At 42.1% G+C, this 12,692-nt stretch overlaps 1 protein-coding gene across 1 annotated transcript in view; it reads right to left on the bottom strand.

Moving 5' to 3' along the window:
• The window catches only part of ABTB2 (ankyrin repeat and BTB domain containing 2), a 278,269-nt gene that overhangs the window by 28,669 nt on the left and 236,908 nt on the right, over window positions 1–12,692 (bottom strand). The window contains exon 8 of the mRNA XM_060261740.1: window positions 2,182–2,278. Within this exon, the coding sequence (XP_060117723.1) occupies window positions 2,182–2,278 (97 nt within the window). The remainder of the gene's footprint in view (window positions 1–2,181; window positions 2,279–12,692) is intronic.

The raw sequence follows: 12,692 nt of genomic DNA, 5'->3' as shown, positions 1-12,692 counted from the left end.
TCCATTTCTGGGTAAGGTAGCTGAGAGAATGGTGGCTAAGCAACTCCAGACATTTCTGGATGACACATCTATCCTGGACCCATTCTAGACCAGTTTCCACCCTGGCCGCGGGATGGAGACATCACTAGCCACTCTCATGGATGACCTCTGGAAAGCACTAGTCACCCTCATGGATGACTAGATGAATTGGTGCTGCTGTTAGGTTTAAACTTAACAGTGGCATTCAACATGGTCAATTATGACCTTTTGGCCCACCAGTGATATAGAGGCTAGAATAGCCTTACAGTGGTTCTCCTCTTTCCTCGAGAACAGAGGGTGGCACTTGGTGAGAGAGTCTCTTTGTGGTTTCCACTTTAATGCGGGGTTCCTCAGGAGGTGATTCTCTCCCTTATGTTATTCAACATCTACATGTACCCCCTTGCCCAGCTAGTCTGGGGACTTGGGCTGCCAGATGACACCCAGCTCTACCTGTTGATGGATGACCGCCCGGTCTCCGCCCCATAGTCTTTAGCTGGGGTTTTAGAGGCCCTGGCTGGATAGTTAAAGCAGAGCCAGTTGAAGCTCAATCTGACTAAGATGGCGTGTCAAGAATGCTTCTTGCCATGAGTACTTCCATTTTGGAACAGACTCTTGTAGGCACAAGATTGTGTTGCTATATTTGTTTGCTTGCTAATCAACTGTGTTTTGTCTGTAACAACATACAAGTAAACTTCTCGTACCCTCTGTAGTATCTACTTCCATGTAATCCAGTATATCCTTTTGGATGTCTTCCTGCAATCTCAAATTCAGTATCAAACTGAATTTTGATATCAAACAGTATCAAATTCAGTATCTTCATCTTTCCTTCAAAACCCAACTCTTCTCATTTACTGTACATACCCACTGACTATCCACACACATGCAGTTTCAGCTTTATATTTGTCTCTTCTTTGCCACTTATATTGAGCTTTGCCATTTCATGCCACTTCTTCCTTGACTAAACTGAAAAACTGTGCTTTCTCAGTGAAAATGTTGGCACCTCCTGCCTTGATTTTTGCACTCTCTGTCCTGTCTGGCCTGCTACTGTTGCACCTCTGTTCCCTCATATTTGTCTGTAATCTGCTAACAAATCATCCACTTGTCACATTGCTCTAACCGTGTGACAGCCTTCTTCAATTCCTGAAATGGCTTCCTGAGTGAAAACTTCTCACTGTTATCTTTCCAGTGTCCCACAGCCTTGCCCTCCCTAGTGCTCTGCTCATATTTCTTTTCCTTCATGCAATCTGAATTCCTCAGTTCTACCACTCTCGGCTACCAAAGATCTCCTGCTTCCCCACGGACTCCCACCCTTTTTCCCTTCACCTTCATACCTGAATGGTTCCCACAGTACCTATGTGATGACACAACTCTGTCCATTTTCAAATTCTGTCTCAAAACCCATCTTTTCCATGGAGCTACTGGCACAACTTAGCCCCCCCCCCAATCCCTCTCCAGACTTGGAACAAATGGATATTCTTCTTGTGTATATTCTTTCTTTGCCTTGGTGAACCTCTCCTTTGTTGTGTTTTCTATGTAACATTTTCAGTTGTAAACTCTTTGAGTCAGGGATCCATATTCCTTTATTCTGCAAGTTAACACAAAAATCCATGGCAGTATGTAAGCAAGCATATAAATAAATAACATGGCTCTGCCTCAAATATGTCAGGGTCTATCTTCTTTTCATTCTTCTCTGCCCAATGTTCATGACCAAAGGCAAGATGTTCATGACCCAAGGCTTTCACTGTGGGGCCTACAATATCCAGACTACTGTATTAGGGTCCACCTAGGGTGTATTTGTTTCTTTGTCTTATTTCATTAAGTTAACTTTCTGTAAGCAGCTTTGGGTCCCTTTAGGTGAAAAGGTGGAGTGGTAATGACCTAATAAGTAGATAACATAGTTACAGCGTCCCACTGGACTCTCATTAACAATACTGTGAAAACCATTAGTGAAAAATAATGGGGAAAAACCAGATATATTTGGCAGTTTTGAACATTGTTCCTTCCCAGTCAGTGTGCTTTGACAGCTTGAAATCAGGCTGCATACAAAAGGATGTTTCAGGCAAGTAGCTGTAATACTGAGGGTCTGTTCTCTTCCCCAGAAGAAACTCCTGTTTTCTTTTTCAGTTTCTGGGGAGTGAAAATTTAATGCTTGTTCAGACTTGCCTGCTGCCGAAGCCAGCTGCAGTGGGGTCTCAGCATAGTTGTCTTCTCCACTGCTCACAGCAGAGCCCTCAACATGGGCTCCTGCATCCAGCAGAAGCTGCAAAAATTACAGCAACAACAAACATGTCAAAATAGAACAGCCAGAAAGAACTGATCTGCTTTGGTGAGAAGACAAATTTATAGCAACCCCCCCACCTTTAGTTATTCTTCTTCCTTTCTTGTGAACATTTTGACATATTAAACATTTTAAAAACATTTAAACACGAAGAGATACTCTTGCTTCTTAAGATGCATAAAAGTGTACCATCAGAAGGACAATACATCCATCTGCTTACAAGAGAAGACGGTAGGGGCACAAGACAAGGCTGTCCATTGTCACCTCTACTTTTTATTTTATCTCTAGAGGTATTGAATAAGCAAATAAGGGAAGATGCAAGTATAAAGGGAGCTGTGATAAAAGATGAACAAGAGCCTTTGCTGATGATTTAGTTTTTATACTAGAACAACCGATGGACTCAATAGATTATCTTATAAATAAGATTAAACAATTTGGCTATTGGCAGGATTAAAGATTAACTATCATAAAACAAAATTTTTGACAAAGAATATGACAATGGAACAAATTCAATCCTTCCAGCGAAAATCAGGATTTTTGTATGAAAAAAGAATCAAATATCTAGGTGTTGTTATTTCAAACAGGTGTAGCAACTTAAAAGCAGATAACTATGACAAACTACTTAAAGAAATTAAAAAAGATTTGAACCTACCGTATCTTTAATTAGAAGAATAGCTCTAATAAAGATGAATATTTTAACAAGGTTATTATTTCTGTTTCAAACTATCTTAATATTTTTAAATAGTGGATTTTTTCAAGAACTGAACAAGATGGTTGCCAAATATGTGTGGCAAGGCAAAAAATCTAGAATTAAACTAAAGACTTTGCAGGACTCTAAATTAAGAGCAGGTATAGGCCTTCCAGATTGGCAATTGTATTATAAAGCATCTGTACTTCTTTGGGAAAGAGACTGGATACTGCTGAATGACAAGAGACAACTGCTGTTAGAAGGACATGATTTGACTATGGGGTGGCATGCATATTTGTGGTATCAAAGACTTGAAGGCCACTTTTTAAGAATCATTGGTTTAAAAAATCCTTGTACCATACGTGGTTATGGCTAAAGACTAGAATTTATCAAAAAATTCCAAGATGGGTTTCACCAGTAGAAGCATTTACCCATCCAAATCTTGTAAAATTAAATCAGAGCTATAGATATGATGACCTGTTGTGAAAAGATAATCAATTGAAAACCAAAGAAGAGCTGGAAAATATGGATGTTAAAATGGATTGGTGGCTGAGATCACAAGCTGAATTCAGATATGCCAAAGACAAGGCAACAACAGGTTTTAATACAGAACAATACTTATTTGACAAAATTCTTTTGGGTCCACAAGAAAAGTTAATCTCTAAACTATATGCATACCTACTTCAAATGAAAACACAAGATGAAGTTGTAAAGGACTGTATGGTTCAATGGGCAAAAAATTTTGGTTATAATATTACACTAGACATTGTGGGAATTTCAGAAACTTGGTGGAATGAGGAGAATCAGTGGGACACGGTGATTCCTGGATATAAGCTATATCGGAAGGATAGGGAGGGAAGGGTTGGAGGTGGGGTGGCTCTGTATGTCAGAGATTATATACGGTCCAGTAAGACTGAGGTCAGAGAATTAGATTCACTTTTAGAAATGCTTTGGGTTGAAATAGAGGGCCCAAAAGGAAATTTAACTATGGGAGTTTGTTATCGCCCACCAAATCAAAAGAGAGAGGACGATTATAATATGATGGAAGGCTTAAAGATAGCGTCTAAACGTAAAAATTGTGTCGTAATAGGTGATTTTAACTACCCGCAGATTGATTGGGTCAATATGTGTTCTGGTCGAGAGAAAGAGATTGAGTTTCTTGATGCTCTCAATGACTGTGCTATGGAGCAGATGGTCTCAGAACCTACCAGGGGTGGGGTGATCCTGGATTTGGTCCTAAGTAATGCCCCAGACTTGGTGAGAGATGTAAAAGTGATTGCGCCGCTTGGGAGCAGTGACCATAATGTTATTGATTTCACCGTTTGTATAAATAGGGAGTTGTCCAAAAAGACCGCCACAACCACGTTTAACTTTAAAAGGGGTAAATACAATGAGATGAGGAGGCATGTGAGGAGGAAACTGAAAGGAAAGGTACATACGGTCAAAACCCTTGGGGAAGCTTGGACGCTATTTAAAACTATAATCCTAGAAGCTCAGATAAAATACATACCACAAGTTAGGAAAGGCACAAACAGGCATAAGAAAAGGCCTGCATGGTTAACAAACAAAGTAATGGAAGCTGTAAAAGGTAAGAAGGACTCCTCATAGTCCCTTTTTGCCTGCCTGATCACAGTCTTGCATTTGATTTGCCACAGCCTGTGTTCCCTTTTATTAATCTCACTTGGACTAGCTTTCCACCGCTTAAATGAGTCCTTCTTACCTTTTACAGCTTCCATTACTTTGTTTGTTAACCATACAGGCCTTTTCTTATAGCTGCTTGTGCCTTTCCTAACTTGTGGTATATATTTTATCTGAGCTTCTAGGATTGTAGTTTTAAATAGCCTCCAAACTTCCCCAAGGGTTTTGACTGTATTTACCTTTCCTTTCAGTTTCCTCTTCACATGCATCCTCATCTCAGAGAATTTACCCCTTTTAAATTTAAATCCAGGATCGCCCCACCCCTGGTAGGTTCTGAGACCATCTGCTCCATAGCACAGTCATTGAGAGCATCAAGAAACTCAATCTCTTTCTCTCCACCAGAACACATATTGACCCAATCAATCAGCAGGTAGTTAAAATCACCTATAACGACACAGTTTTTACGTTTAGCCGCTATCTTTAATCCTTCCATCATATTATAATTGTCCTCTATCTTTTGATTTGGTGGGCGATAACAAACTCCCATAGTTAAATTTCCTTTTGAGCCCTCTATTTCAACAGAAAGCATTTCGAGAAGGGAATCTAATTCTCTGACCTCAGTCTTACTGGACCATATACCCTCTCTGACATACAGAGCCACCCCACCTCCAACCCTTCCCTCCCTATCCTTCCGATATAACTTATATCCAGGAATCACCGTGTCCCACTGATTCTCCTCATTCCACCCAGTTTCTGAAATTCCCACAATGTCTATGTTTTCTCCCAACACTAAACATTCCAATTCACCAATTTTACTTCCAACACTTCTTGCATTTGCATACAAACATCTATAATTTCCCAGACAAGCTAGGCCCGCAACCTTCCTCCTGCCGCCTCGAGACTTTGGCACAGTCCATACTGTTTGTCACCATCTCAGGGGACAACTTTGATCCATTACCCGGTAGAAAAGTAACAGCTAACCCTTCATCTCTTTGAGATGAGTCCTCCTGAACCAGAGACATTTCATCTCCTGTCGGCTTTCCCCCAAGATTTAGTTTAAAAACTGCTCTGCCACCTTTTTGATTTTAAGCGCCAGCAGCCTGGTTCCATCTGGGGACAAGTGGAGACCGTCTCTTTTGTACAGCTCCCGCTTGTTCCAGTAAGCATCCCAGTGCCTAACAAATTTAAACCCTTCCTCCTTACACCATTGTCTCATCCACACATTGAGACTTCTAATTTGTGCCTGTCTCTCCTGCCCTGCACATGGAACAGGTAGTACTTCTGAGAAGGTTACCTTGGAGGTCCTGGCCTTAAGTCTCCTGCCTAGCAGCCTAAATTTTTCCTCCAGGACCTCACGACTGCGTTTCCCCACATCGTTGGTGCCAACATGCACCACGACCACTGGCTCCTCCCCATCACTGTGTATTAGCCTATCTACTAGACGCGTAATGTCCGCTACCTTCGCACCAGGCAGGCAAGTCACCATACGGTCAGTACTCGGTTTTGCCACCCAGCTGTCTACTTGCCTAAGGATTGAATCACCAACTACCAAGACCCCTCCTCTTTCCCTGCCCAGGGATGGTTCCTTGGCACGAAAGGATTCCCGCTCACCAACTGAAGAAAAGGTCCCTTCTGAGGGTGCATTCCCCTTATCCTCAGCACAGTGCCCTGTTTCCTCTCGACCCTCATGCTCCCTGGCAGCAACGGGGCTGCCACGTTCAGAGCGGGGCTCATATAGTACGCCCCCAAGAGTCTTCCCTGAGTGCCTAACTGACTGCCTCTGCTTCTCCAGGCCAATCACCTCGGCCTCAAGGGTACGAACTCGTTTCCTGAGGACCAGGAGCTCCTTGCATTGAGAACACACCCAAGACTTCTGTCCTGTGGGCAGATAGTCATACATGTAACACTCAGTGCAAAACACTGGAAAGCCCCCACCCCTCTTCTGGCATTCTACCTTCATGATAGCTTTTTTCAAAAATATACAGTCCCCTTTAAATCCTGTTTGTTTATGTGGCTCCCCTTCTGGAGGGTCAACTTACCTTATTGGGAGCACAAGGAAATTAGGGATCTGGGTTCTTGGTCCTTACAGAGCCCCCAGACTAAGAGCCACAGGCCAAGAGCCCTTTAGCTCTCTGGCAAGGCACAGCTTAACAATGCAAAAAGGGTGGGGAACACAGCCACTCCTAATCAATCAGCACCAATCACCTTCACCTTCAGCCCACTCAAGCAAACAAACAGCAGTTCCCCAGCAACCATAACTCAGAATTTTCAGCAGTCACCAAACTCAGAAATTCTCAGCAACTTCCCCAGCTGTCTCAGCTTATCTCAGAGTTGCTCTGCTCTCTCTCAGACCTCTCTGAAGTGTGCCAATATATTGCTTTGTACTTCTGATTGACCATTCACCATGCTGCCATATGCAAGTTGCAGAACTGCCAGAATCTGAGGCTGTGTCCACAGACATATCCACTATATATTTAACATAAGAATTTAGAGTATGATTAATTCTCACACATCACTGGAGATGTGTGGAGATTTGAATTTTCAAATGTTTACATCTGAATAACAGGGAGTGAGTAAACATTAATTATAGTTAACATAAACATTACTTAGGGCAATCACGGCTTAATTCCTTCTAAGGGGCTATGTTGACAGGATACTTGGCTGTGTCTCTGGGGCACAATGTATTTATTATCTCAAGTGTAAATTAAGTGTGCCTTTCCAGTACTAAAGAGTGTCCTGGCAAGAGGCCAAGTCTTTGAAGAAAGAATCTAATTTTGCGTATATGTCTATACAATACTGAATGCATACAATCTACAATTGCTTGCTATTTATGTGAACAGAAACAGCTTATTTCTACTCCCAACTGATAAGCTGTTATTATTCACTTTTCAGTCCTACTGAAATTAAAGTAGAAAGAGTGTTGTATTGCAAGAGCCTACAGTGAAACAATTGTACATAGCCTTTGATCATAACAGAGAGTGTCATTCACAAATGTGGTCTGCACAAGAAGGCATCTGATGCATTTTGGAAGTTTAGGATCCATTTACTCTGGCTTTGTAATGACAAATTAAAAACCATTTTAATAGTGTGCAATAACTGTTATTACATTCTGACTATGCAACTTTTGGATTTCATTAAGATGCCCATCAAGTTTTGAATATGTAAAGACATCATCAGAGCTCACAGAAATTGGTTCACGAAGAAACCATTTCATACTTCTTCATTATCTTGAGAAAGGGAGAAAAAAGAAACATGAAAACTATCATAAATGTAGTATGTTTAATGATGTATTGAGTGAGACTGCAGTCCTGTATGTACTTACTTCCAACTTAACATACTTACAATCACACTGGAAAAAAATCCTATTATGCTGGGAGGACAAAATGTAACTAGATGATCTTGTACACCAACTAAAATTAATCTCCAGAATTGTTAATAAAAAGAATACACTTTCTTTCCCTGATGTCAGCCTTCTGAAGCATTTGTGTGTTGTGTGGAGTGATATTTGATCAATTATTGGTTTTTAGTGGGAAATCTTTGCTCTTCCTTCCTAGAAGACTAAGGGGCAACCTGACACCAGCACCATTTAAAATCTGCATACATGTTCAGTTTTTCATACAGGAAGCTTACAAGACAAGGTCTGAGACACCTCTCTTTTTTTCCTCCCTCCCTCTTAAAAATATCTCACCTGGGCCGTTTTCGCACTTAGCGTTTGCTCCCCTTTTTCCGCGGCGCAATTATGCCCGGATCATTTTTCTCGTTTTCCCACTAGTGACTCTTTGCGGAGTCGCCTTCCCTGAAGCCCCGGCTCAAATCGTTTTCCCACTGGCATCGGCTTGAGTCCGATGCCCTGTCAATCATTTTTTTTTTAAGCGCAAGTCTGGTTGCGTAATGACGTACTAACGTACTAACGTAACATCGAGCTGTTCCCTCCCCTTCTTTTCTTGGACAAACCGCATCACGTGTGCTGCTGCTGCTTATGGATTGGCTGCAGCTGTAGAATCCTCCACAGCCCTTTATGTATTAACGGAAGCATTCACAGTGGAGAATCCTAGCACTAGATTCCCCCCCCCCAAATTCTGAAGCACTAGATCCCCCCCCCCAATTTCCTCCGCTCTCTTTCCCCTCCCCGGCTGGCGCTTGCAACGGGGACCTGACTGATTCCTGCTGCCAGAGCTCCCCCCCCCCGCTCCATTCTCTCCTTCCCCTTCTGTGGCGCGTGTGAAGAGCGAGGTCGCGTCTATTTTCTAACCGAGCGGAATGTAGCCAGGGAGAAGAATGCAGGACTCCAACTTCCCATTTTATACATGGCGATTTTGTGCAGGTCCAGAAATCCTGGTGGCACAGCTGAGGGAGGCATTCCCTTTTTAAAACACACACACATGAACGCTTTGGCCCGCACCGGCACTAGATTCCCCCCCCCCAACAATGGTCGTTTTCGCATTATCGAGATAACGCAACAGCGAAATAACGCAACTAAAGTCAATAATAATAAAAAAAATTCTAACGAAACCAATTGAAGTGGCAATTGAGGCTATTCCAGGAGGGGTTTTTTTTTCTATTTGTTAATTTCGAAATATCGCTATTACGCAAAACTGTGAAGTTTTTTTTAAAAAAAATGGCCGTGCCGGCACTTTGGGGAAGCGCCGCGAAAGGCTGATGATTGGCCAAGCGGGTGGATGGGGTGGGAGGACGGAAAGGGAGAGGGTGACGCCCACAAAGCAGTCGATCCGGCGTGGATGGATTTCGCACAGCAAACTCCGCTGAGTGGATCCGGAGTGGATCCGGAGGTTTTCGGAAACTCCGGCAACATGCTGAAAAACATACTCCGGCGTAAAATCCCTGAAGCGCCGGAGCAAAGCGCAGCGCCGGAGCAACATGTGCGAAATCCAAGAGAAGATCCGGAGGTAAATGGGGCGCTACGCCGGAGCAAACGCTAGTGCGGAACGGTGAAGAGTTCTGGTAAGTTCAGAGTTTGCATGCTCTTTTGTGCCAGTTTGGTTGATCCTAACAGAAGGTATTACTTGGTATTTGCTTTGAGAAAGCCTGACAGTAAGTGATTTTAAAGGTCACTTCTGATATAGTGGGGGAAGAAGCCAGAGCAATACGAGCACTGGGATATCGCTTCTTCATTTTTTTAAAACCCTGACATGCTTTTATTAAAGTTGGTTTATAGAAAATATCAAACAGATCCCCCTTCCATCAGAAAAACAGCCAATAAAAATTTCTTGAAACTGAGACTGCTTTCTAAAAACCCCATCTAACTTTCAGTCAAAACTCTCTTAAACAAAAATGTTTTGTACATTCTACTAAAGGCTAAAAATAGGAGGTGTCATGGACATCTTCTTGTTAAGTGCTCCAGACATGACACAACAATAGATACAGTTCATGATCTTATAGAAGCAAAATGAGTCTTCCTAACAGAAAGAATAATCAGGAATGACTGGTGGCTAGATCTAAACTGCGGCACAAGGTCATACCAGGAGAGATGATTCTTCATATGTGAGCTGTTCTTATACATGTTCTCTATTTGTCTTAGAGGTTATTCTGTTACATAATTAATAATATCAACAAATTTAAATTTCCAAATGACTCCATAAACCTGCAAAAACTAATCACATCAACAATTCTGATCCTACTATAATTATATTGTGGGATATCCGATGGAGATACATCCTTGGACTGATGAGTACTGCAACTGGGTCATGGTATACTGATGACATTCAGACATACTTGAATGATCTCATGAACAAATTCTGAGCTCTGCCATATCTACAGTACTGGTTGAATAGTCTTTCCCTGTCTCCAGGGAACTACAGTTCCCTAAGAACCACTTCATCAAACCCTTCGTGTCTATCATAAATCAATCATTAACTCTGGGTACATTCCCTGGGCTACTTAAGAAGTTATTATCCATCCACTACTTTAAAAAAAATCATCCCTACAGAAAAATGATGTGGTCAATTATTGGCTAATCTCTACTCTACTCAGTCTGCATAAAGCCACTGACAGGAGCAGACACCAACAATCTGCAGGTGTTCTTGAACTACTCCTCTGCTTTGGGTCCCTTTCAGTCTGGCTTCCGGCTTGGCTATGAAACAGAGACAGCCCTAGTGGCCTTGACTGATGGCCTCTGTTTGAGTGGAGACAGAGCCCATGCCTCTTTTTGCTCCTACTGTATTCATGTGATGTTTCTGATACAATGGACCATGCCATCTTGTTGAAGCATTTGGAGACTGAAGCAGGTATTAGAGGGTGTGCTTTAAATAATTCCTCATGGACCACACTCAAAGCATTGCTGTCAAAAGACCAGTTTGTCAACAGAGTGAGACAAACCTGTCTTCTAGTCCTTTCTACCATTCTATTCAATCTTTATGTAAAGCCCTTAGGTCAAAGAATTTGTAGTATTGCAGCTGGCTGTCATAGAGTGCAGATGACACTCAACTCCATATCCAAATATCCTTGTGATATAGTAGAAGTCCTAAATCATTGCCTGCCCATTGTAGTCAAATGGCTAAGATTGAACAAATTGAAACGAGATCCTGATAAGACAGAGAAAGTGCTGGTTGGGAAGGTAAAGATCTTGAAGAACATTGTGCTTCCTGCCTTTGATGGAATCCACATGACCTTTGTTGACTCAGAGCTTAGGGTTTATACTGGATTCAATTTTACTGCTGGAGAATCAAGCTAATGCAGCTGCAAACTCCCCCACTTTCTACCAACTCGGTTTAGCCTGGAAGGTGACAGCCTGCTTTGACTTGGCTAATTTGGCTATCTGGATTCATGCCACATTAACATTGAAACTAGACTACTGTAATGCATTCTATATAGCTCTCCCTTGAAGTCAACCCGGAGACTCTAGTAGGTGCAAAATGCTACAGCTTAGTTATGATTGGGACCTAGGTGGAGTATGCATGCATATTACTCCTTCTGCAATCATTCTGTTGGCTACCCACCAATAACTGAGCTCAATTTAAGGTACTGGCTACCACATACAAAGCCCTTCATAACTTTGGTCCCTCATATCTGTGGGAACACCTCTCCTCCTGTGTTCTGCCATGACAACTTTGATCATCAGAGCTGAACCTTCTGCTTGTGCCTCCCTGCAAATAAGTGACAACTGTCTGTAAATACCTTCTCTGTTGTGGCCTCTACCTTATGGAATGGCCTGCCCAAGGAGGCCAGGAGGGCTCTCATTCTCCTGGATTTCTGCAAACTATGCAAAACTGAATTATTTAAGAGGACTTTTAAACCCAGGTTGTACTGTAACAAAATGGTTCAGAAGTAAGTTCTGGTAAAGAGACAGGGACTGTGGACTATACTATTGTGCAAGTAAGTAGTATCTGTTGTTGTATGTGTGATCCTATTGTGTAATATCTGCATCACTTAATGTGTCACATTAATGCTTATATTTTGTTTCATCTCTGTTCAGATCTCAGCTTGGTTTCAGATTTCTGCAATCTAAATTCTATTGCATTGTTCACTGGCTATTCCAACCTGTTGATTTTACTGACTTTCACTGTGTAATTCATCTTGAGTCTCATTGAGCATGGCAGACTCTTAATAACTTAAGTAAATAAATAGGCAATTGATACAATTGTTCCTAGCCACCGTTCCTCATGGCTAAGAGCTTGGACAGTGCTGGTTTACTGAAGATATGTGGATGATGAAAAGAAAAGGGGGACAGCTAGCATGACAATGGTGAGACAGTGGAGAAGGACTCAGGATGAATCTGACCAGGCATGGGGTAGAGCTCATTTTGAAGCCTGCTGCAATCAATTTGCTAAACACTTTGTGGATAAAAATCCCTTGTATCTGTTCCAATTTGGATGGTACCAGGATGTCAATTTGTCCGGTTGTATAGGATACATTTCAGCTTGTCTATAATGAGGTTGCGAACAGGATTCTGGGAAGTTTGAGACCTACCATCTATTTGTAAAACTCTTGCCCCTCCTGGCTGCTTAAATCTGTCTGGGTGGGGAACTTGAGGACTGGGAGACAGTAAATACCTCCCTGAGATGAAAGGGTTGCCCTTGCCTTGAACCAGTGGTGTATCTACTCCTAAAGAAT

This window comes from Heteronotia binoei, chromosome 21 (genome assembly GCF_032191835.1).
Source record: "Heteronotia binoei isolate CCM8104 ecotype False Entrance Well chromosome 21, APGP_CSIRO_Hbin_v1, whole genome shotgun sequence".
Lineage (NCBI taxonomy): Eukaryota > Metazoa > Chordata > Lepidosauria > Squamata > Gekkonidae > Heteronotia > Heteronotia binoei.
This window is presented reverse-complemented; position numbering and strand designations above follow the sequence as displayed.